The sequence below is a fragment of the Hemitrygon akajei genome, chromosome 14 (genome assembly GCF_048418815.1).
Source record: "Hemitrygon akajei chromosome 14, sHemAka1.3, whole genome shotgun sequence".
Taxonomy (NCBI): Eukaryota; Metazoa; Chordata; class Chondrichthyes; order Myliobatiformes; family Dasyatidae; genus Hemitrygon; species Hemitrygon akajei.
Window position 1 is genome coordinate 95,672,560 of NC_133137.1, and position 23,326 is coordinate 95,695,885.

Here is a 23,326-nt window from a genome sequence, read left to right on the forward strand (position 1 = left end):
TTGGTCTTACTGACATTGAGTGCAAGGTTGTTGTTATGATACCACTCAACAAGCTGATCTATCTTATTCTTGTATGCCTCTTCATCACCATCTGGGATTCTGCCAACAACAGTTGTGTCAATGTCAAATTTATACATCACGTTTGAGCTGTGCCTAGCCACACAGTCATGGGTATAGAGACAGTTGAGCACTGAACCAGTGGTGATCGTCATGTTATTGTCTACACACAACAATCTTTACAATCTTTAATGTCTGCAACAAGGGGCAAAACAAGGGAAAGTTTAATGATTGCACAATTTGAAATATCATTTTCAATTATTTTGGAAACAGCAGAATCCATTCCTGCATACAAGTTTTTCAAATTCAAGTTTATTACATGGACATATATAAACCTGGGTATAAATAACATGAAAACTAGCTTTTTGCAGCAGCAGCAGCACTGCACAGTACAAATTATACACAGCTTCCATAGAATGTAAGCATAGTGCAGGGTCTTCAGGCCACAATGTTGCACTGACCTTTCAGCCAACTCTGTCTCTGCCACTACCTCTGGCATGTACCATGCACTTAACACTGTGTAAAATAAAATACATCTGACATTCCTCTTGTATGTTCGTCCCAACACCTTAAAGATATACCCCCTTGTATTAGCCATTTCAGTACCATTGGAAGTTGTCTATGGCTGTTTACTTGATTTATGTTTTGTATAATCTTGTACACCTTCACTAAGTCACATCCTCTTTCTCCCAAGAAAGAAGTCCTACTCGCTCAACCTATCCTCATGAGATAAGCTTTTTAGTCAAGATATCACCCTGGTAAAATCTTCTCTGCATCCTCTCTAAAGCTTCCACATCTTTTCTATAATAATAGAACTAAAGCCAATAATCCCGGTGTAATCTAACCAATTTTATAGAGCTGCAATATTACCTTGCAACTCTGGAACTCAATCCCACCCCCCAACTAATGAAGGCCAAAACACCACATGCCTTCTTAAGCTTGGATGTGAACCCCCAAAATCCTTCTGCTCCTCCAAACTTAAGAATCCTGTCATTAATCCAATATTCTACCTTCAAGTTTGACCTTCCAAAGTGAATCACGTCAGACTTTTCCAGACTGAACTCCATCTACCACTTCTCAGCCAGGGTCTGCATCCAATCAATGTCCCAAAGTAACCCACAACAACCTTCTACACTATCCACCAACTTTCATGTTATCTGCAAACTTATTAATCCATCCTTCCACTTACCCATCCAATTTATTAACAAAAATCACAAACAGCAGAGATCCCAGAACAGATCCCTGTGGAACCCCATGGGTCACCAACCTCTAAGCAGAATACACACCATCTATTACCACTCTGTCTTCATGCCAATTATGGATCCACACAGCCACGTTTTCCTGGATCCCATACCTCCTGACTTTCTAAATGAACCTATCATGGGAAACCTTGTCATAACAAAATAAAAATAAACACAACATTAATCTAAGTAGAGGGGGATGCAACCTGAGGTAGAATTAGGATTTTTCAGTTCAGTTCAAGAATCTGACAGCAATGGGAAAGAAGTTGTTTCTGAACATGGAGGTGTGGGACTTCAGATTCCTGTACCACTTGCCCTTTGACAGCAACAAGAGGACCTATCACAGATGGTAGGGACCTCAATGATGGATGCTGCCTTGTTGAAACATTGCATCAATGATAGGGAGACCTCTGCCTGTAATGGAACTGGCCAAATCCACCACTCTGGATTACTTGTGTCTTGGTGCTTTGGAGTTTCCATACCAGGCTGTGATGTGACCAGTCTGAATGCTTTCCACCATACATCTGTAAAAGTTTATCAGAGTCTTTGCTGACATACAAGAAAGCAGAAGTGCTGGCGAACCTTCTTCATGATTGCCTCTATGCATTGGGCCAAGTATAGGTCCTGTGAGATGCTGACACCCAAGAAGTTGAAGCTGTTCACCCTTTCCACTGCAGACACTTCAATGACGACCATTGTGTGTTCAAAGTAACACACACACACCAACAAATGCTGGAGGAACTCAGCAGGTCAGACAACAGCTATGGAAATGAATAGATAGCTGAGGTTTTGGGCCGAAACTCTTCTTCAGGACTGAGAAGGAAGGAAAGATGCCAGAACAAAAAAAAAGGTGCAGGGAGGGGATGTGTATTCATCTATCCACCTCTTCCTAAAGTCCACAATCAGTTCCTTGGTCTTGCTGATATTAAACACAAGATTGTTACAGCACCAACTAGCTGACCCTTTTCCTTCCTGTACACTGCCTTGTCACCAGTGATTCTGCCAACAGTGATGCTATCAGCAAAATTACAGATGACATTAGTGCTGTACTTAGCCTTTCAGATATAGTTATAGAGAGAGATACAGCAAGGGCATAAGCAGCAGGCCTGAAGTGCTCCTGTGTTGGTGGTCAGTGAACACGAAATTAGGTTTCCGATCCATAAAATTTATGGTCTGCCAATGAGGAAATCGAGGATCCAATTTGAAAGGGAGGTACAAAGGTACGTCTTGAAGTTGGTTAAGTTTTGAGGGGATGGTGTTGAACATCGAGCTCTGGACAATGAAGAACAACACATTCCAGTTGTCTGGAGTAGAGAGGAGAAACAGAGAGATAACATCTGCTATTATGGGAATAGGTGAATTGAAGTGGGTCCAGGTCCCACAGGTCCTGAATAAGGCAGGAGTTGATTTAAGATGTAACCGACCTCTCAAGGTACTTTAATACAATGGATGCAAGCACCAATGAGTGGTATTCATTGAGGCATGTCACCCAGCTCTTCTTGTGCACCAGTACAATTGATGGCATCTTGAAGCAAGTGAGAACCTCAGACCAAAGAAGCGAGAGTGAAGATGTCTCTAAAACTCCAGCCAGTCAGTCACGCATGTTTTAAGCACTTGACCAGGTCCACAGTTAGGGACTGACGCCTTGTGAAGGTTTGACCCTCCTGAAGGATGTTCTGACATCTGCCTCCAAACTGAGATCACACAGTCATCGGGTGTTGCGGGGACTTGCAGAAATATGTAATTATTCTCCCTCTCAACCTGTGCATTAAAGCTATTAAGCTCATCAGAGAATAATGCATCTTTGCTGTTTATGCTATTTGTTCTCAGTCTGTAGGAGGTGGAATTCAAGCCCTAACACAGCTGTCAAGCATCTGTTGGTGCATCAGACTTAGTCTGGAATTGCCTCATTGCCTTCGTGATAATTTTCCAGAGGCTGTACATGGACGTCATGTAGGTCCCTGGATCATCAGTCCTATATGCCACAGGATCTAGCCCTGAGCAATCAAAACCTAGACAATGTCCAGGCACAGTACATACAGTGGCAAAAAACATTCTCGACATGCATGTATCAGGTATTTCTCTATCTCTAATAGGTGAGAACCTAATCACCTACACTTCATAGTCCGAAGCATAGCCTCTGCTATGTCCCACAACATCATGTGAACAAGCCATCCAAATACAGCAATTATAAGAGCAACTTGGGGACCAAGTATCCCCCTGTAAGAACCCTAAAGTCTTTTCTCCCACCTTTAAGCTACCTCAAGAATATTTTGACATTTATTTCCACAATGTGGAAAATTGACAAAAAGCAGTACCGGTGGCCAATTTGCGCTTTGCCAAAGCGCTCAGCCTGGAACTCATTATAGCTTTAGTTTAAACATGAATGAAAAAGGTAAATTCAAGAGTTGAGGCGAATGACTCCTCTTGACATCAAGACAGCACTAAGGTCAAGGCAGCTTTTGACTGAGTGCAGCATCAAGACATACTGTTAAACCGAAGTCCGTCTGAACAATGGACAAACACTTTAATAGCTGGAATCATACCACACAGAGAAGTGGTAGTGTTTAAGTCCATGAACATCACTGTAGGAGTTCTTTAGAGTAATGTCCAAGGTTCATTCATCTTCAACTACTTTATCAAGGACTGTTCTTCCATCAATTTCAATGTTCAGTTCCATTCAGAGTTCCTCAGCAATCCATGTCTGCATTCAGCAAGACCTTAAACGTATTCAGGCATGGGCTGATAAATGGCAAGTAACATTTGCACTACTAAGAGGCCAGGCTGTCTATACAGCAAAAGAACTAATGCATTGAAGAGCTTTCTTGTTTAAGCTTTTTTGAACCACTCATTGAGTAACCTCCCATCAATTAATGTTACTTGCTCTCTGTGGTTAATTCCTGAGATTCTAGATTAAAAATAACATTTTAATGCTCTGTAAAGCCGTCACAATCAAAAAGCCATCAGTTCAGAAGATACAGCATGCTAAATAATGTTAAATTCAAATTTTTCACCTTACTAATAGGCCACTAAATGCCTAGGACAAGTTTAAAACCTACAACACAAGATCTACAATGTTTTAAACCAGCTACATTTAAAATTTTCCCCAATATTTCAATGGCTCAAATGACATGTGCAACATTACAGCCTGAAGGCACAAGTCTGCTGGACAACTAAAACAAAAATCAAGAAAAGAATAGGTGACATAACAATCAGAAAACTTCCATTTGGCTTCCCCAAAACTAAATCAGGGTAAATCTATGTGGAGATCACATGAATCAACGTTGGGAATCATTGCTGTTTCCAATTTTATGCCAATGACTTGAACTCACAAAGCAAATAAAATTGCCAATGATGCTAAATTATCTGGTATGGTAAAACTGGAGGCAGTACAAAATTGTATCACATAAAAGAGGCAAACAACATGTCATACTTCTTCTGTCGCCTCCATCTCCAAGCCCACTTCCCTGGCAAGAATTCCCCACCCTGCACTAGTGATCCCTTCTCCAACCCTTCTCACCTTGAACACAGGCGCTGGTTCACTGCCTGCCCTGAATCTTTTTATCCCTAATTGCTGATGAGACATCAATTGGCTCAACTTCAGCAATCTTCATTGAACCTTACCCCCTCCGAATGCACTGCCCTCCACTCTCTTTGCACCTATCTCAACCTTACCAAGAAGCCTACAGTCAAAGGGGATGCTGCTGTAGTGTGGCAGACTTACCTCTAACTTGATGAGGCCAGATGGCAGCTCACAAACACCTCCACTTGCCTTCTTGTCTCTGCCTGCTCCTGCCACACTGAACTTGTCTCCTACCTTGACTCCATTCTACCCACCCTGGTTCAATCTCTTCCCATCTACATCTGTGTCACTTCTCGATGCTCTTGATCTCACTAACTCTCAATAACCTGGTCCTAACTGCCTCAATTTCACCATGGATGTCCAGTCCCTATACACTTTTATCCACCATTGAGAAGGCGTTAAAGCCATTCACTTAATTCTCAATAAAAGAACCAACCACTGCACTGCCACCCTCCTCCATCTGGCAGAACTGGTCTTCACCCTCAACAATTTTTCCTTCAGCTCCTCCCACTTCTTCTAGACTCGAGGGGTAGCCATGGGCACGCAATGCCTACCTTTTCATTGGCTATGTAGAGCAGTCCATATTCCAAGCCCTTCCCAGTAATGCTCCCCAACTTTTTCTCCACTACATTGCCGACTGTCCATTGACATCCTTTACAAACCTACTGATTCCCACTGCTATCTTGACTATACCTCTTCCAACCCTGTTTCCTATAAAAATGCTATTCCCTTTTCTCATTTCCTTTGTTGCCACCACATCTGGGTGCTTAATGAACCAGCCTTTCTACTTTTTATGCAGTAAATTCCAGATCACAATTTGATGCAAGAAAGGTCAAAAGTCAAAAAGCAAATGATGCAGTATCCCACTGGCTACGTAAAACTGAATTTAATAAACCTAATAAATAGCGGTCTAAAGAAAAAGTGAAAGCTGCTAGGTTGTTGGAAAAGGAACCAGATGTCCTTGCCCATTTGGCCGTCACATAACTATTTCAGTGTGGTAACTAAAATTGCAATCAATACTGCATTTCCAAAGTTGTCTTCAGCCCAAGAACAAATGCTAGATAACTTTACTTGAATATCAAAGAGAGAAACTTTACAGATTAACTTTATTTGTCACATGCACATTGAAACATACAGTGCATTATGTTTTTGCATCTGTCACAACAGTGAGGATTGTGTTAGGCAGCATGTAAGTGTCATCACACTTCCCATGTCAACAAAGCATGTTCACAACTCAATAACCCTAACTGTATGTCTTTTTTGGAACGTAGGAGGAAGTCAGAGCAACCAGAGGAATACCCACGTAGGAATACAAGTTAACAGATAGCAGCAAACTCCAATCTTACAGCTGCCACTACAGGTAGAAAATATAGACTTAAGATTTTATGATGGATTGACACCATTGCATTGCTCTCACGAAAACCAAATGAGCTAGATGGGTTTCTATATAATGATTCATACTTCTTGAAGCCTCCAATTTTAACTAAATCCAAACGTATGTCAAATGACCAACATGACACTGTTGCAATGATCCATTTTCTAGATACTTCCTTGTACTATTATAGCTGATCCCTCACGTAACTCCATTTCCCACTTGCTTCCTAAATACTAATAGACAATAGGTGCAGGAGTAGGCCATTCAGCCCTTCTAGCCAGCACCGCCATTCACTGTGATCATGGCTGATCATACACAATCAGTACCCCGTTCCTGCCCTCTCCTCATATCCCTTGACCCCGCTATCTATAAGAGCTCTATGGCCTCCACTGCCTTCTGGGGCAGAGCATTCCACATATCCACCACTCTTTGGGTGAAAAAGTTTTTCCGCATCTCTGTTCTAAATGGCCTACCCCTTATTCTTAAACTGTGGCCTCTAGTTCTGGACTCACCCATCAGCAGGAACATGCTTCCTGCCTCCAGTGTGTCCAATCCCTTAATAATCTTATATGTTTCAATCAGATCCCCTCTCATCCTTCTAAATTCCAGTGTATACAAGCCCAGTCACTCCAATCTTTCAACATATGACAGTCCCGCCATTCCGGGAATCAACCTTGTGAACCTACGCTGCACTCCCTCAATAGCAAGAATGTCCTTCCTCAAATTTGGAGACCAAAACTGCACACAACACTCCAGGTGGGGTCTCACCAGGGCCCTGTACAGCTGCAGAAGGACCTCTTTACTCCTATACTCAATTTCTCTTGTTATAAAAGCCAGCATGCCATTAGCTTTCTTCACTACCTGCTGTACTTGCATGCTTGCTTTCATTGACTGATGTACAAGAACACCTAGATCTCATTGTACTTCTCCTTTTCCTAACTGGACTCCATTTAGATAGTAATCTGCCTTCCTGTTCTTGCCACCAAAGTGGATAACCTCACATTTATCCACATTAAACTGCATCTGCCATACATTTGCCCACTCACCCAACCTGTCCAAGTCACCCTGCATTCTCGTAACATCCTCCTGACATTTCACACTGCCACCCAGCTTTGTGTCATCAGCAAATTTGCTAATGTTACTTTTAATCCTAATACTTTTAATGCCTAAAAAACAAAAAAATTCAGCTTTTAACACTTTTCAATCTTGAGGCTTAGGAGTTTCAGATTTCCACAACCAGTTGTGTGAAGTGGTTCTTTCCATCAATTTTGAATGCCAGTTTTTAAATTGTACTTGCTTATTCTGGCCAGAAAATTAGTTTCTTTCCACTTGCCAACTTGTTTAACTGTCTCAAACACAGTAAAATCATCCCACTCTTGTAAATACAAGCCTATTTTATGCCACTTGAGTTCAATCTATTTTAACACCAGTAATTTTGGCAAATTTGCGCATCATTCCTCCAAGACCATAAGACATAGGAGCAGAATTAGGCCATTCAGCCCAATGAAGTCTGCTCCACCATTTCATCATGGCTGATCCATTTTTCCTCTCAGCCCTAACCTCCTGTATTCTCCCTATATCCCTTCATGCCCTGACCAATCAAGAATCTATCAACCTTTGCCTTAAATATAAATAGAGACTTGGCCTCCACAGCTGCTTATGGCAACAAATTACACAGATTCACCACTCTCTGGCTAAAGAATGTTCTCTTCATTTAGGAAGTAGTCAACTCTCTCATTTCTTCTACCAAAGTGCATGGCCATACACTCCCCAACACTGTATTCCACTTGCCAGTTCTTTGCCCATTCTCCTAATTTGTCTAGGTCCTTCTGTAGCCTCTCTACTTCCTCAAAACTACCCACCCTTCTACCTATCTTCATATCATCTGCAAAGTTTGCAACAAAGCCATCAACTCCATCATTCAAATCATTAACAGATAACATAAAAAGAATTGTTCCCAACACGAACACCTGTAGAACACCTCTAGTAACCAGCAGCCAACCAGAAAAGGCTCCCTTTATTCCAACTCTACACATTCAGAACACAAGTTCCATATGGAACTTTTCCATACAAAAAAAAATAAATTTGTATTTGGCTCTCAAAGACAACTGTTTCTCCTTCATATAATGTGAATTAGTACGAAATTGTTTTTTTAGTAAGAATTTGAATAAGCAGAAATGTACTTGGTCACTTATGAAATTGGAGCTGGAAAGGGCACATTCCTCTGGAAAGGAATACCTTTCATGGAGAGTGACGAAAGCTACCATGAATGAAGTCCTCCCTCCTGACAAAATGCTTGGAACATTTTCTTATCAAAACCAACACCCTGTTTTATCAGATAGACAAATACACAACCTCAAAACAACAACCCAATCTAGCAACTGCCACCTGTTGCATAAATCAACCAAGGAATACTCATGCTGTAATAATCAAAATGACTACTCCTAACATCATCGGCCTTATCCCAAAACATCAGCAGAAATAGATACACTGCCACAGGGAAACTATTAGTTTTAAGAAACTAAGAGATTGCTCCTGTCATACAACATCTTCTGGCTGATGGAACAAACACAACTGGAGCGATAATGTCCACCGTGCTTGAACTAATTTCAAGCTCACCATAATCTGCAGTTATAAACCGATGTTTGGCCATAAAGCACCAGAATTCTTTTGATGCCAATTACAAATTACAAATTCAGAGACTCATTCCACCGAGATGCAACACTGAGCGTCATAGGAAGTCATTCCTGCCTGTGGCCATCAAACTTTACAACTCCTCCCTCAGACTGTCAGACACCCTGAGCCAATAAGCTGGTCCTGGACTTATTTCCACTTGGCATAATTTACTTACTATTTAATTATTTATGGTTTTATATTGCTATATTTCTTCATTATTCTTGGTTGGTGCGACTGCAACGAAACCCAATTTCCCTCGGGATCAATAAATTATGTCTGTCTGTTTATCTGACTACGATATCTACAACTCAATTAACTACAAACATGGGGCACTCTTAAAATGGAAATTCCATCTTGCTTCAAGATAAAAAGAAAATTCTCCAGGAAACTGAAGACGACTGAGGTCTATAAAAAAAAACCAAGACCCAAAAAAACACATTTGTGGGTGGAAAGAGCACATGAAATTCAGAACCTCAAAGATAACCAGGATTTTCATGGATTCATTACTTACTAATGTAACAGCCGAAACACCAGCAAAGTAACCAACCCACCAGAGGCTTATGATGGAGGCAAGCTTAATTAGCAGTTATAGTCAGGAATAACTAGGAGCACGTTAAATGAATCTTCAAACATTTCATGGCAAACCATCAGGTCCAGCCTTGTTGCCACACTAACAATGCCAATAAAGCCAAACATCATTGCAAACCAACATGACCTCAGTAGCAGACAGCATTCCTACTTCAATTCTAAAACTTGAAGAGGAACTTCAGTTCCAAATTCATATCCTGATCTCCCACATTATGAAAGATAAGAACTTGTCGAGAAAGAAGACACTCCTGACTGAAGTAACTAGAGGGGGTCTCCATTGGGGAGCAGATACAAGAGCCTGAAGACCTACTGTCAACATTTTAGAGACCGTTTCTTCCCCTCCACCATCTGAATGACATGCAAACCCATGAACACTATCTCATTATTTCTCTTTTGTACCATCTATTTTTGCAACTTACAGTATTTTTAAACAACAAACTTCATGACATATGTTGGTGATAAATGTCCTTGGTTATACCACTTGCAGAGTGGATTCCATCCATCTAATGCTGCAATAATTATTGCTTTTACTGTGCAATGAATCCGAAATCCAACAACAGCAACAACTATTCTGTATGATCTTACAAAAATGCTCAACTTAGTCAAGCACGAGACTCTTGGCTTCTCAAGTTGTCATGGCCCAACACATTCTCACTACAAACCGTAATTTGTCTGCAATGACATTCCTTTTGGAGTGCGACTATTCTATAGAGCCAATGGAAACTGTTCAACCTCTGCACTAGGGCCAAAATCACTTGAATCATAGTCACTGAGGTAAAGCAAGCTGAAAATAAACCCTGTCATTATTTTGTCCCTTTGCTGAAAATGGCCCTTACAGTAAACAACAGCAAAGCAAACGTCACTACAACCCTGCAACATAGAGGTCCATAGCTAGACTTGGACAGCATGAACTACTTCTCATTTCTTACAAGTTGCCTCCAACAAAATGTGACATCAATGATGAAATTCACCATTGCTTTCAGTGGACTGCATAGCCTTTAGCCATCTGAGGATCAAGAGCTCAAACTAGCCAAACTAGTAACGTCACTTCTCTCCTACATGGACTACCTACCAAAAGCATCTGAAGGCTCAGAGGAATCATCATCAGTGCTGCAATGAAATCCTCCAAGTGCATTGACAGAATAAGCAAACCAAGGCAATCTCCTTTCCTAGGCCAACATTAGGCTTCTAATTACTCAGATAACTCCAACAGGCAAACCACATCATTGACGTGCTCAATACCAGACTTCAAACTAAGTCATGGATGGCAGAGGAAAGAATTCAAAAATGCTCTCAAACCTTTCTTGAAAAAGTGTAAGTGACTGATCAGAATCCCTAGGTCCCATATGAGCAAAATGAAAGAGGAACACAGAGCTGAATATGTTCATCAGAAGCATACAAGTACAAATAGTACAGGAGCACATCAAATCCCAGGTTGGCCTCATCAACCAATTTAGAAACCAGAGAACTGGAGTGGAAGTCATCAATGAACCCAAGGCACTACCTCAAAAAGACACACTCTACTAAGTTATCTCAACATATCACAAAATCTTAAGGAGTCACTCCATGAAATCATGTCACAGCAAGATTTTGATTGTGATTTTTTTCACCAACTACAGATCTTAATTCAGAAAATAAAGTTGGGACTTAAATGTTCAAAAAAGTTATTCACTTTAATATTCATTTTATGTTGCTGAATGTTCCAAACGACTGATGTCCAAAGCATTGTTATGAGTACAGTCACCCTTGTTATATAATCCAACAGGTGCCCAAAACATAAAATACTGTCGGATTAATAACTCCTGATATATTTTTAGTATTAGATGGAGGAATCTGGGCCAGAATCCCAGGAAAGTCTTGGTTATTAATGCAGTGCTATGGATCTATAACATCCACATGAACAATTAAACAGAAATAATGCTGAACATACACAATTATTATATGCCTAAACAGTTGCATTGATTGTCACTTTATGTGACAAACAAGTTCATAGAAACCCTACAGCACAATACAGGCCCTTCGGCCCACAAAGCTGTGCCGAACATGTCCTTACCTGAGAAATTACCTAGGGTTACCCATAGCCTTCTTTTTCTGAGCTCCAGGTGTTTCTTAAAAGACCCTAACGTATCCGCCTCCACCACTGTCACCAGCAGCCCATTCTACTCACTCACCACTCTCTGCATAAAAAACTTACCCCTGATATCTCCTCCGTACCTACTTCTAAGCACCTTAAAACAGTGCCCTCTCATGCTAGCCATTTCAGATCTGGGAAAAAGCCTCTGACTATCCACACAATCAATGTCTCTCATCACCTTATACACCTAAAGAGTAAACAGTTGATGTTTCGGGCTGAGACCCTTCATCAGAAGCGTCCCAATGAAGAGTCTTGGCCCAAAATGTCAACTGTACTTTTGCCATAGATGCCGCCTGCCTGCTGAGCTTCTCCAGCATTTTGTGTGTGCTGCTCGGATTTCCAGCATCTGCGGATTTTTTTTTTGTTTGTGATTCGACTTACTAAGCTGTACCACCTCTTGTTTGAAATATAAGAAAAAGCAGGCTTATTACAGAGGGGCATTCAAAAAACTGGTATTTTCAGCAGCAGAAGCTGAAGGGTACAGTTAAAACTCTCAATAGTGCTATGAAAGGGCCTAGAAAAGAAAGATCAAACTCTGCAATGTGAGGAGAAAGTGACATGGAAACAGTAACTCACTGAACAATATTGATACATACGTGAGAAAAGAAAGTGCAAGTGATCTTAATGGAAAGATAAAAGTGCAGACCCACAGTGGACCATTGGATTTCCTATTGTGCTACAAGACTGAACGTAATAGTAACTATTCTAATAGTTACTATCTGCACAACTTCACGAAAGATATGAACACCAAGCATTCCCTTAGGCAACCCAATTAAAATGACAACAAAAATGAATGACTATCCAGGGGAGATATAGGAGTGCTCATAATAAAGCCACTGTCAATTATGGATGATATTTTCCCCTGAAGAACTGTGGTAGTCCAGAAATATTTCATACTGGAAGGTACCAGCACACCGAATGCAGATAATGTTAAGAAACTACGTTTCAGGAGAAAATAAAAGAACAAAAGGAAGTCAACAACATCTAATATAATTTTATTTTCCATATAAAACAATGAAACTGATTGTCAATGTTAAATCTCCAACAATTAATTCAGAAAAGCAAAGCAAAGTACATGTTCACTTCATGTACGTAACCAGTGACTTTGCTTCTAAATCACTTCACCTGCCATTAAGTTGTGTGGATATCCCAAGTTCATAACAACCCTAAACCAACCTTCATTACTATGGGAAGCCTTTTAGGTTTAATTGTTAGAATAAAAGCCAAATACTTCCACTGTTTTAAACTTGTGATTCAATTTGAACACAAGTTTCTGAAGATGTCAGGTGTTATTTTAGCTTAATTTCTTTCCCCAAATGATATTTGTGACAGATTTGCTATCAGTATTATTTTGAGTTTCCAAACAAAATCTAGCACTTAACTGGAGTTATGCGAATTAAAGAACTGAGAAACATTCAGTTATACATTCATTGCACAAAATTCATATTCTTCATTGAGTTTGGCTCTTCATTCAGATTCAAATGTTGTTGGTTGAAGTCACAAACTTCAGTAAAAAAAATTCAAGAAAGTTTCAAAAAATTTCAAGCAGGTTTCAGAGTTTGGGAGGACTGCTGCATTGTCAGAGTTACTGTCTTTCCTACAAAATGTCACAAGCTTTATTCAGTTTGTTTCATTGAATAGCAGGAAAATATTCAATGGAAGATCAAAACAAAACATTAACTTTTTTGACTTGCCAACATTTCACACGTCTACTTTTATTTCATTATTTCCAGTATCTGCAGCATTTCATTTACTGTACTTTTTCCTCTCGATTCCAAATGAACAATGTAAATAGTGCATCATTCAGTTTTTCAAAATGGGATCAATTTCAGTTTTGAGTTCTACTGCACTATTTAGCTACCACTCCAGAATGGCTCCAGTCAGTTAATATCCCTGTCAGTTTCTTGCCTTTTATCTCACTACTAATCAGAGTATCAGAAACTGAATTTAAACAAGGCTTCATGCTGAACTTTACAGCCCTTGTATCCGATCACTTGGGAGAGAGGAAAACATTCCAATAACACTCTTTCCTCTTATATCTACAGAACAGTTCCTATTGATTCATATATATTTACAAAGTCTGTGCCTTCAGTTTCTAGTGTCTTGCCATATGGAATGCGATTGTTTTTAAATCTTGTGCAGAATCTCACACTGAACTTAAGTGTCATCATTTGCCCCATTCAGACAATCCAACTTCATAATCATCTATATAAATTGTTCCTCCCAACTTGGTGTCACCTGTGGACAGATATTCAGCATTATTCTTCTACTGATGCAAAGAGCAAGAAACAACTACTTCAGTGGAGATCAGCTGAAACACTATTCTCAGAAACAAGATTGCACATAGGCACTAGCAAACCACAACACTCACCAGAAAAAAACATTAATACAAAATGCATATGTTAATACAAACAATAAGACAAAAATTCTCCAAGATTACCACTTATCAATCCAGACTGAAATTTACGCAAGTTACTAAGCAAAATGAAAATTTACAGACGCACATATACAGCAATGAAAATCAGCATGCTCTACCAAGCTTTCAATAAAGCAGAACTTAATGCTCATTGCATTTACAAATTTGGTCGCATGTCATTCACTCCCACTGCCCACCTGTATCATAAAGTTATTTCATTTGAAGCAAGCAAGCCAATCTGACCACTAAATTGTTCCCTGTAACTCTAAAGTCCATTCACTTTACATCTTCACTCCCTATCCCACATCTTAAAGGAATATTGCCAGGACTTGGGTTATAAGAGAATGGATAGGCTGGGACTGTTTTCCCAAGAGCAAAGATGGGTGGTGAGTGATATTACAGAGCTCAAAAAATCTCGAAGGGCAGAGATAAAGTGGATGGTCACAGCCTTTCCCCCAACACTCCCCTCTCCCAAAGTAGGGGAGTCAAACTAACATATATGGGTTTAAGACAGCAAGGCAAATATTTATTTAGAGAAGGGTCTGAAGGCCAAATTTTCCCACACTATGGCATATGCAACAAGCTGCCAGAGGATGTAGTAGAAACAGCTACAATTACAAAATGTAAAATATATTTGTACAGGTACATGGATAGGAAAACTTTAGACAGATATGGGCCAAATGTAGGTAAATGGGACGTTCAGGAAATCACCTTAGTCAGCACAGCCAAATTAGGCTGAAAGGCCTATGTGCATGCTGCATGACTTTTAACTGACACTGCTCACTTTTAAACAACCTGTCACTCTCAGACCCACCACCACGCACACTACCATTTCAGGTACTCCTGGCACTCTCCATCATCCTATCGTCTCTGCCCACTTTCACCTACTCCAGTAAGAAAAAATTATCCTTGCCCAATCTCCCACCCATCTTTGCAGCTTCTCACTCCTGATCTCATCTTATGTCTCTGCATCTCTGACCCACTTCGTTCTCCAGTGATTCTTCCTGTCAAAACCCCTCCCACCTCCCTATCTTTCCTCACTACGCTCCCTCTCAACACCACCTCTTCTCTCTCCCTCCCAACTCTTATCTCCCACACCCCTCCACCACCATCACCCTACCCTCAACTAGGTCGCTCCCTCCTCCCACACCCTCCGCTGGGCCTCAGATCTCACGGCTGCAGTACTGAGCCGGGCGGAGTAGGTGTGGGACGGGGATGCGAGAGCATTCGGCGGCCGAAAGCTCGGCCTGGACTTGAGTCCAGCCTTGTCGTACTCACCTCGCTTGTCGTGATCGTAGCCCACTAGCACAAAGTAGTCGGCCAGCCGGGCCATGGCTGTGTCGCTGCTGCTGGGCACAGCCTGCACTACCAGGCGTCAGCATCGTCCCGCCGCCATCCCGCTCACAGCGCGCCTGCGCGCCCTGCGCCGAGGGGGTGGGAGGAGCGGAGCAACCGGCCACACAGACCATAATATGAAGCACGCCCCGAGTCCGAGGCAACCGCCTGTATATCCGGCTCGCGCTCGCCAGGCAACGCAGAATGTGGGGCAGGTCTCCCTTGACAACCGCCTCGAGCTTCAGCTGTTGCTGTCAGGTCACGGGCCCGGCATCGCTGGCTTCCCTCTCAGGAAGGACAGCTCCTCGTCTCCGGTGAGGAAGCATCCATAAGAAAGAGGGATCAAACTGAGCGAGGGCTCATCCTTGGTTGGGCAAGAGTACGCAAAAACTCGGTAAGAAAACGTGGGGGAATCTAGTTGTTATGGTCTCAAGAACAAATGACGTGGTCAGGAATGGAGAGCTATTCCGCCGAAAATATAGTTAGCATGTAAACTGAACTATTAAAAGTCAGAACGTTCGTATTATTTATTTGTATGATCACTTGCAATTTATGCAGCTGCAGCTAAGAAGAATTAACACGTGTCTATAAGGCATGACTGAAACGTGCTAGGGCTACACCAGCAGGTTCAAGAGCAACAATTTCCCTTCATCCATTTGGATCTTGAACCAACCCTATTCACTTCCTCAGTAAGGCAATATCTCCGTTCTGCACTACAACGGCTTTGTTTTGCTTTGTCTGTTCTTTATTACATGTTATAAAATTTATATTTTTCTTGTGCGTGTTATGTCTGTAATAATACGTGCCTCTGTTGCTGGAACTACTTAACGAAGTTTCGATGCACCTGTGCATACATGAACTTTTGAACGTGACAATAAGCTCGACTTTGACTTTTGGCAAGAAAATTATCCCTACTTGACAGAGCATTTATTATGAGCTCTTCTAAAACGGTTTTGGAAGAGAAAACGTGAATAATAAAACTATCCGCAGGTGCTGAAAATCTCAAGATAATGCAGCAAGGCAAGTAACATTTTCAGAGAGAAATGCAGAGATAGTATTTCAGGTCAAAGACCCTTTCTCAGAACTAGAAATAGAGAGCGCAAATTAGTTTTATGTTGCCAAAAAAAAGTCTGGATGGGATGGTGTGGAATCTTTGCATTGTGATGTTACGTCTTTCTCTGTGGATGGTACTGAGTCTCCTGGGTGCATCAAGCATTCAGTTTTCGTTTTCAGATTTTCAGTGTCTGAAGATTTTTGCTTTTTAATCCAGGCCATCTCTGATTTAGCTCGCTTTGTCTCTCTCCAAAAGCTGCTTGACCAGGTGGGCATTCTCAGCATTCATCTCTGTTTCACATTTCCAACAACTGCTGTGTACTTTGCCCTATAGTTCCAGTGGGCATCTTTTCCAGACAAATTATCTGCCCTCAATGTCCTCCATGTCAACACCAGTCTGTTTCATCTACCATCTCTTAGTCTCCACCCTGTGACAGAAAATCCCTTTGTCTTCTTTCTTGTCTGCAAGTTCCAACTCATATGGTTTCTAAATTTCCCTGTTCCGAAGAAGGTTTGACAATCTGAAAAATTAACTCTGTTTCTCTTTCACCCTTTCTCCCCAGGTATTGCTTGATCTTCTGGATGCTTCCAGCATTTTCTGTTTTAAGTTTAAATATATATTGCTGTGTTATCAATCTCTCTGGTTAAAGGACACATTGCTTGATGTGTTGCAGACATACAGCATTTTCTCTTCCAATTTTCTAATTTGTGTTGCCAAGGTATTAATCACTGCTAAGAGGAACAGGTTCTACTTGTTCACTTGGTTCTCTCAGTTTTATATAACTCTATTAATTCTTGCCATTGGCTCCTTTGTTCCAAAACGTGCTCCACCCTGGCCTGCTTTTCCTCATAACTAAAGTTCTCTCAACAGCATAGTCATACATCTCCATCTGAGTTCTATCACATCCTTAAAGTTACAAGCAATATACCAGTAACAGTCCAGTTCAGTCAATACTTTACACAATTCCAGCATGATATTATTATATTGTATCCCATTTTGCACTACACCGGCCCCCTAGGCCTGAGTCGATGTAGTAGTAGTAGTATCCCATGGCCAATAAAATCTAGCATTCTCAGTGCCTTTATAAAAATCCTATACCTCCATGGAAAAAATGAATATTATAGAGTACAACATATTTGGGAAAAAGTAGAGAAACTGTTTATTAAAGGTAGCATAATTGCAGTAGATAAAAAAGAAATGATTGTGTAGAATTCAGGTGACAGATTAAAGATTTTGAAAAATGAATCACACTTTTAGAGATATATTACAGGCTTGTAGGAAATATGCATACCAATTAGGGGAACAACCAATAAATATGTGAGAATAGCATCTACCCAAGAAAAAACTGGCTGAAGGACAAGGCAAAGAGAGTATAACTGTACAATGTATTCAGATCTCCTTTCTAATCCAGTATGTAAGTAGTTCATACTTGAAATCTTTCCATCTTTCTAATGGAAAGATCTTCCATTAGAATTAGTGATGAGAAATAAATCTGGGCTGATAGGATGTGTAAGACTAGAGGAACATTTAGGGTAGTCAACAAACTTTTATGTTTGATAAGACAAAACTTTAATAAAGGCTATGATCACAGACTGGAGAAAAGAATCACACTCTTTAAGTTCTCTCCAGTGCAATCATGCTCTTCCTTAATTGTGGTATACAATACTCCACCTGTGGCCCGAAATAATGCTTTTGTTATGTTATAGGATGATGACGAAAGGGCGAGGTATACCAGTTACTTGAGTCGTCGCAGCAAAAACCTTGCACTCATCGTCAGCAAGACCAAAGAGCTGATTGTGGACTTCAGAAAGGGTAAGACGACGGACAAAAGTCAATCCTTGCAGAGGGATCAGAAATAGAGTGAGCAATTTCAAGTTCCTGGGTGTCAATATCTCTGAGGACCTGACCTGGACACAGCATATCGATGCCGCTATAGAGAAAGCAGGTCAGCGGCTATATTCCATTAGGAGTTTGAGGAGATTTGATTTGTCAATTAAACCACTCAAAAACTTCTACAAATCTTTATCATCTGTGCAGATTGCATCAACCATACTGTCATCATCAATACATTTTGTTATCTTTTCATATTCAATGAAGTCCAGTGGAAAAAAAAATATGCTGGGTGCATCAACGAGATATCATGTACAAATAAAGACACATAGGAAATATTGAGGTCAATAAATACTAAATATATGGACACTCATGACAAGAGGAAATAACAGATCAAAATGCAAGTTAAAATATACTTAAAATTAAGATAAATTTAAAATTCAAGTATTAAAGAACACAAAATAGTAAAAATGCATGTTTTTTAAAAAAAGGTAAATTGAACATAAAAACACACAAAACAGGAGTAGGAATGGGCTGGTTGGCCCTTTAAACTTGTCATGTAGGACAGAATCTTGGGCCCTGCCATCCTGAGCTGCTTCTTAAAAGCTTTAATCCAACTGCAGGTCATGCAGGGATGCTCACAGATGATGGAACAATGAAGAATTCCTTTCAGAACTCTTCAGACAATGAGGTGTATCCACTTGTAGCAAAGCCTAGATAACAGTTCAGGTTTTGGCTACTCAGTCAGAGCACACCGTGCAAAAGGTGGGGAATGGCCATCCCGGATGAGTCTCACCACTTAGCCCTGACATTCAATGGCTGAGACCCCACTATTAACATACTGGGAGCAGAGACAGGCAGTGGAAAGTCTGAATGCGCCTTTGCTGGATCATGAGAAGCACCATATGGGTGTGCAGTCTGACTTGGGCTGACAATGGACTGTTGGCTCAGAAAGGAGACCTGAGCCAGATGGCATTTGAGTTGGCTAGGCACAGCTCAAATGTCATCTATAAATGCACCAATGACACCACTGTTGGCAACAAGGAAGCGTACAGGATCGAAATATTTACGCTGTTTGAGTGGTGTCACAATAGTGTTCTTGCATTCAATGTCAGCAAGACCAAGGAACTGATTGTGGACTTTGGAAAGCGGAAGTCAGGAGAACGCACGCCAAGTCCTCGTTTGGGGGGGGGGGGGGGGTCAGCGGGAAATGGCGAACAGTTTCAAGTTCCTAGTTGTCAACATCTTAGAGGATCTATCCTTGGCCTAACACATAGATACAATCATGAAGAAGCAGCTCTACCTCATTATGAGTTTGAGGAGATTTGGTACATCGCTGAAGACTAGCAGATTTCTACAGATAGGTGGTGGAGAGCATTATGACTGGTTCCATCATCATTTGATATGGAGGCATCAATGCACAGGGCTATTAAAAAAAAAACTTCATAGGGTTATAAACTCGGCTAGCTCTACAAGGGGCACAAGCCTTCTCGTCATTGAGGATATCTTCAAAAGGCAGTGCCTCAAGAAGGCATCATCCATCATTAAGGACTCTCACCGTCTGGCACATGACCTCTTCTCATTATTACCATCAGGGAGGAGGTTTCGGAGCTTGAAGACCCACTCTCAATGTTTTTAGAACAGCTTCTTCCTCTGTGCCATCAGATTTCTAAACAGTCCATGAACGCTATTTTACTATTCCTCTTTTACACTGTTTATTATCCTACAATAATTTGTTATATCTGCAATGTTCTGCTGCCACAAAACATGAAATTTCACAACCAGTGTCAGTGACAATGATTCTGATTCTGTAAGTTGGGACTCAGTGAGTGAGGAGGAAAGGGAACACGAGACTGAATAGGAGAAGAGATAGAATGAGAAGGGAAATTTAGGAGGTTGCTGAAGGCTGGGGTCGATGTGCTGTATAATTCAAGCTTAGTGATTTAATACTGGTGGACTTATTGTTCCTTTTGATTGACAGGCTACCAATCTGGGCCAAGAATTGACAGGTATCCCCCACCTCTTGTAACTGGCAAGTAGACAGTTCCCTTAAGTGTGGAAACCTTTGCAGATATGTGGAGGATGATCCAAGGTTGTGCCAAGATTGGAAAAACTGTTTTAGGGCCCATGCCAGAATTACCATTTTCAAATATATTACAAGTCCTGCTTAAATATCTTAATTATAAACATGTCGCAGTATCTAAGATACAAAATATGGCCGAACTGCAATTAATGTGTTGTAAGATTTGTACTTTTTTTTCTGTAGTGTATATGTTTTTCTTTTTCAGGAAATGTTGAGGTGAACCTTGATCATGGTCAGGGACAGTTTCAGAAACCCTGAATAGTTTGCTGCTCCTGGTGATTGATGGATTAAATCCAGTAAACTGATAGATAAACCCCTGATGAATGACAGGTTAACCATGAGCTATTAGTTATAACTGGTGGGCTGGTAATCCCGTTACAGTCAGAACTAATGTTTCATAATAAGATAGTTTGAGAAAAGCTGTAATCAGGTGTTGGTGGAAGTGGAAGTGAGAAAGCATGTATAATATCCTGCAGATGAAATTGATTTACTAGTGATATTAGAAGGCAACTATATCACTGAGCATTGCCTTCTGCCTCACATATCCATTTTTCTTTCCCCAGGTGTTGATCTGGCCTTGACCGAGGAGTCAGCGAATGCTGGGAATTCTTGTCCTTTTAAGAATAAGGCAGCACGTAATATGGTGGTTCACGCAATGCTATTACAGCACCAGCAATCAGGGTTGAATTCCCATCATTGTGTGTAAGGAGTTTGGACATTTTACCCATGATCGCATGGATTCCTCTGCGTGGCCCAGTTCCCTTATCATTCCAAAAATGTACGGGTTTAGCTTATTAAGTTGTGGGGATGCTGTGTTGGTGCCGGAAGCATGGCGCCACTTGCAGATTCTGCATTTCACTGTATGTTTCAATGTTTATGTTACAAATAAAGCTAATCTTGATCTTTAATCTTTGAATATGCCTTAATTATCTGAACCCAGTATGACCCTACTCAGTTCAAACAAAAGGTCTTTGACCTGAAACATTATTTTTGTTTCTCCTTACATAGATGTTGACTGATTTGCTGGAATGTTTTAAGGACTTTTATTGTTATTTCAGATTTTGTACATTTACAGGCTTTTAAAAAAAAATTCCCAGCCTCCTCTGACAAATAAGTGTTGCAATATTGCCATCTACTGCCCACAAGCTACAGTTGCAGCCCCCCCGCACAGATTTCTGGTCACAGTGTTGCAACTCCTCAAACCTCCTGTGGGAGTGGAATTAATCTTTGGAATTTATGGGAAACTGTTCAGCTTTAATCTTATACATTCCTTTTTTTTTTGCTGTACTTCATTCACAAATCACATACACATTTCAGGGACATTTAAGACATCAGACTAATATTAGTTATAGGGTTAAGAATATGAGCCAGTGAATCACACCTTTGCCCTACAGTCGTACTACAATTATTAACAATTTAAATAAAGTTATTTAGCTTAAAGTAAACATAAGCATTCTCTTCCATAAGTAGCTATCTAATATTACCACTTAAGCCCTTAATGTTATCAGAACAAAATTCTGATTGAACAATTGAAAATTGTCATCAAAGCTTCAAAGTGCATTTATTATCAAAGAATGTACAGATTATACAATCTTGAGATTTGTCTGCTTACAGGCAGCCACAAAGCAAGAACTGAAAGAACCAAATTTTAAAGAAGACCAATACCCAATGCGCAGACAAAGAGAAAAATGAACACAAATCGTGCAAACAATAGAAGCAAGCACAGCCTTCTGAGCCAAATTGAGTCCTTAGATCCGAATCTCCGGACCAGCCTGCAGTAGGCCCCAAGCCTCCGTGTCAGTGCATCATATAAGCAGGGCAAATTGTTGCAAAGCTCAGAGACACTAAGCACAGCAGCTGGGACAGTCTCACAGCCTGAATGTTACACAGAGAGGAGTGAACATCATGGAGGGAGAGTGAGCAAAATTAGTGACATCATCATAAAGTCTTTCAAAATATGTGTTATTCCTTACTTTCCAACTAATTGTTTTCACATATATCTAACAACTGTTGTACTTTACATCAATCTCTTCAGTAGCTGAATACTATCACAGCAGGCAGCATGTCCTCTTTGCAAGCTCTCGTCAAATGGACCACTTAACATTTACGATCAAATGTACTGATGGATAGAACAATACGGATTTGCAGGACCATTTAGTGAAGTCAGTAGGGTACCTACTATCCTTAAAACACTGGAATATCTATGTCATGGGCTTATTTGAAATTGCACCCAATTCTCTTTAACATCATTGTGCTCATTATTCTGTACCATTGCAGACAATATTATACATTGCTCTTTCTATGCAGGTCCTAGTGGTCCCATAATTAAACTGGAATATTGTACATTGCAGTGGAATTTCACTGGACTTGCTTCAGCAATGATGAATCTGCCTGATGAGCAAATTGCCTTAGTAAGTCAAACCTATCCAGAACCCCATGCTCCATAAACAACCTCCACATTTCTGCTATGTAGCCTTCCCCCCCAATTAAATACTTTCCCATGTTTTCTGCTTCTATCCTTGTCCATGACTACGCTAAAGATCATGGAGTATGGTCACTATCTCTGAAATGCTCTCCCACCAAGAGCTCTGTCACCTGACCAGGTTTATTGATCAGTACTAGATCCAGTATGGCCTCTCCTCTAGTCAGCCTGTCCACATACTATGTCAGGAATCCTTCCTGGATACACTTAACAAATTCTGCCCAATCTGAACCTTTTGCAGTAAGTAGGTGTAATCTTCCCGACAAGGGGCTTCACGCTGCTTGGCAGGTGATACTTGTGGTTGTGAAACAATCTCAGGTTCTGGGGTCTCCTCCATAGTAGTTGTAGGAGTTGACTACCTGGAGCCGCAGGAAAAGGTTCTGACAGAGTCGGAACATTTGGAGATGGCCCAGGTGCAGAGAGAGAGAGACTTGAAGTGGGTTGACAGTTCACTGACTTTAATGAGAACTGC

General features: G+C 40.8%; 1 protein-coding gene and 1 long non-coding RNA gene across 9 annotated transcripts in view; one reads left to right on the plus strand and one right to left on the minus strand.

Annotated features, from left to right (window-relative positions):
- Positions 1-15,503, minus strand: part of sbf1 (SET binding factor 1) — a 186,387-nt gene extending 170,884 nt beyond the window's left edge. For all 8 annotated transcript variants that reach the window (XM_073066693.1, XM_073066691.1, XM_073066694.1 and 5 more), the window contains exon 1: positions 15,349-15,503. In XM_073066693.1, coding sequence (XP_072922794.1) covers positions 15,349-15,403 — 55 coding nt within the window. In that variant the 5' untranslated portion in view covers positions 15,404-15,503. The remainder of the gene's footprint in view (positions 1-15,348) is intronic.
- A 96-nt stretch (positions 15,504-15,599) lies between these two features.
- LOC140738815 (uncharacterized) lies at positions 15,600-21,264 on the plus strand. The gene is made up of 3 exons (XR_012101461.1): positions 15,600-15,799; positions 18,166-18,271; positions 20,936-21,264. It is a non-coding gene; the product is annotated as an uncharacterized lncRNA (long non-coding RNA).
- The last annotated feature ends 2,062 nt before the right edge of the window (positions 21,265-23,326 follow it).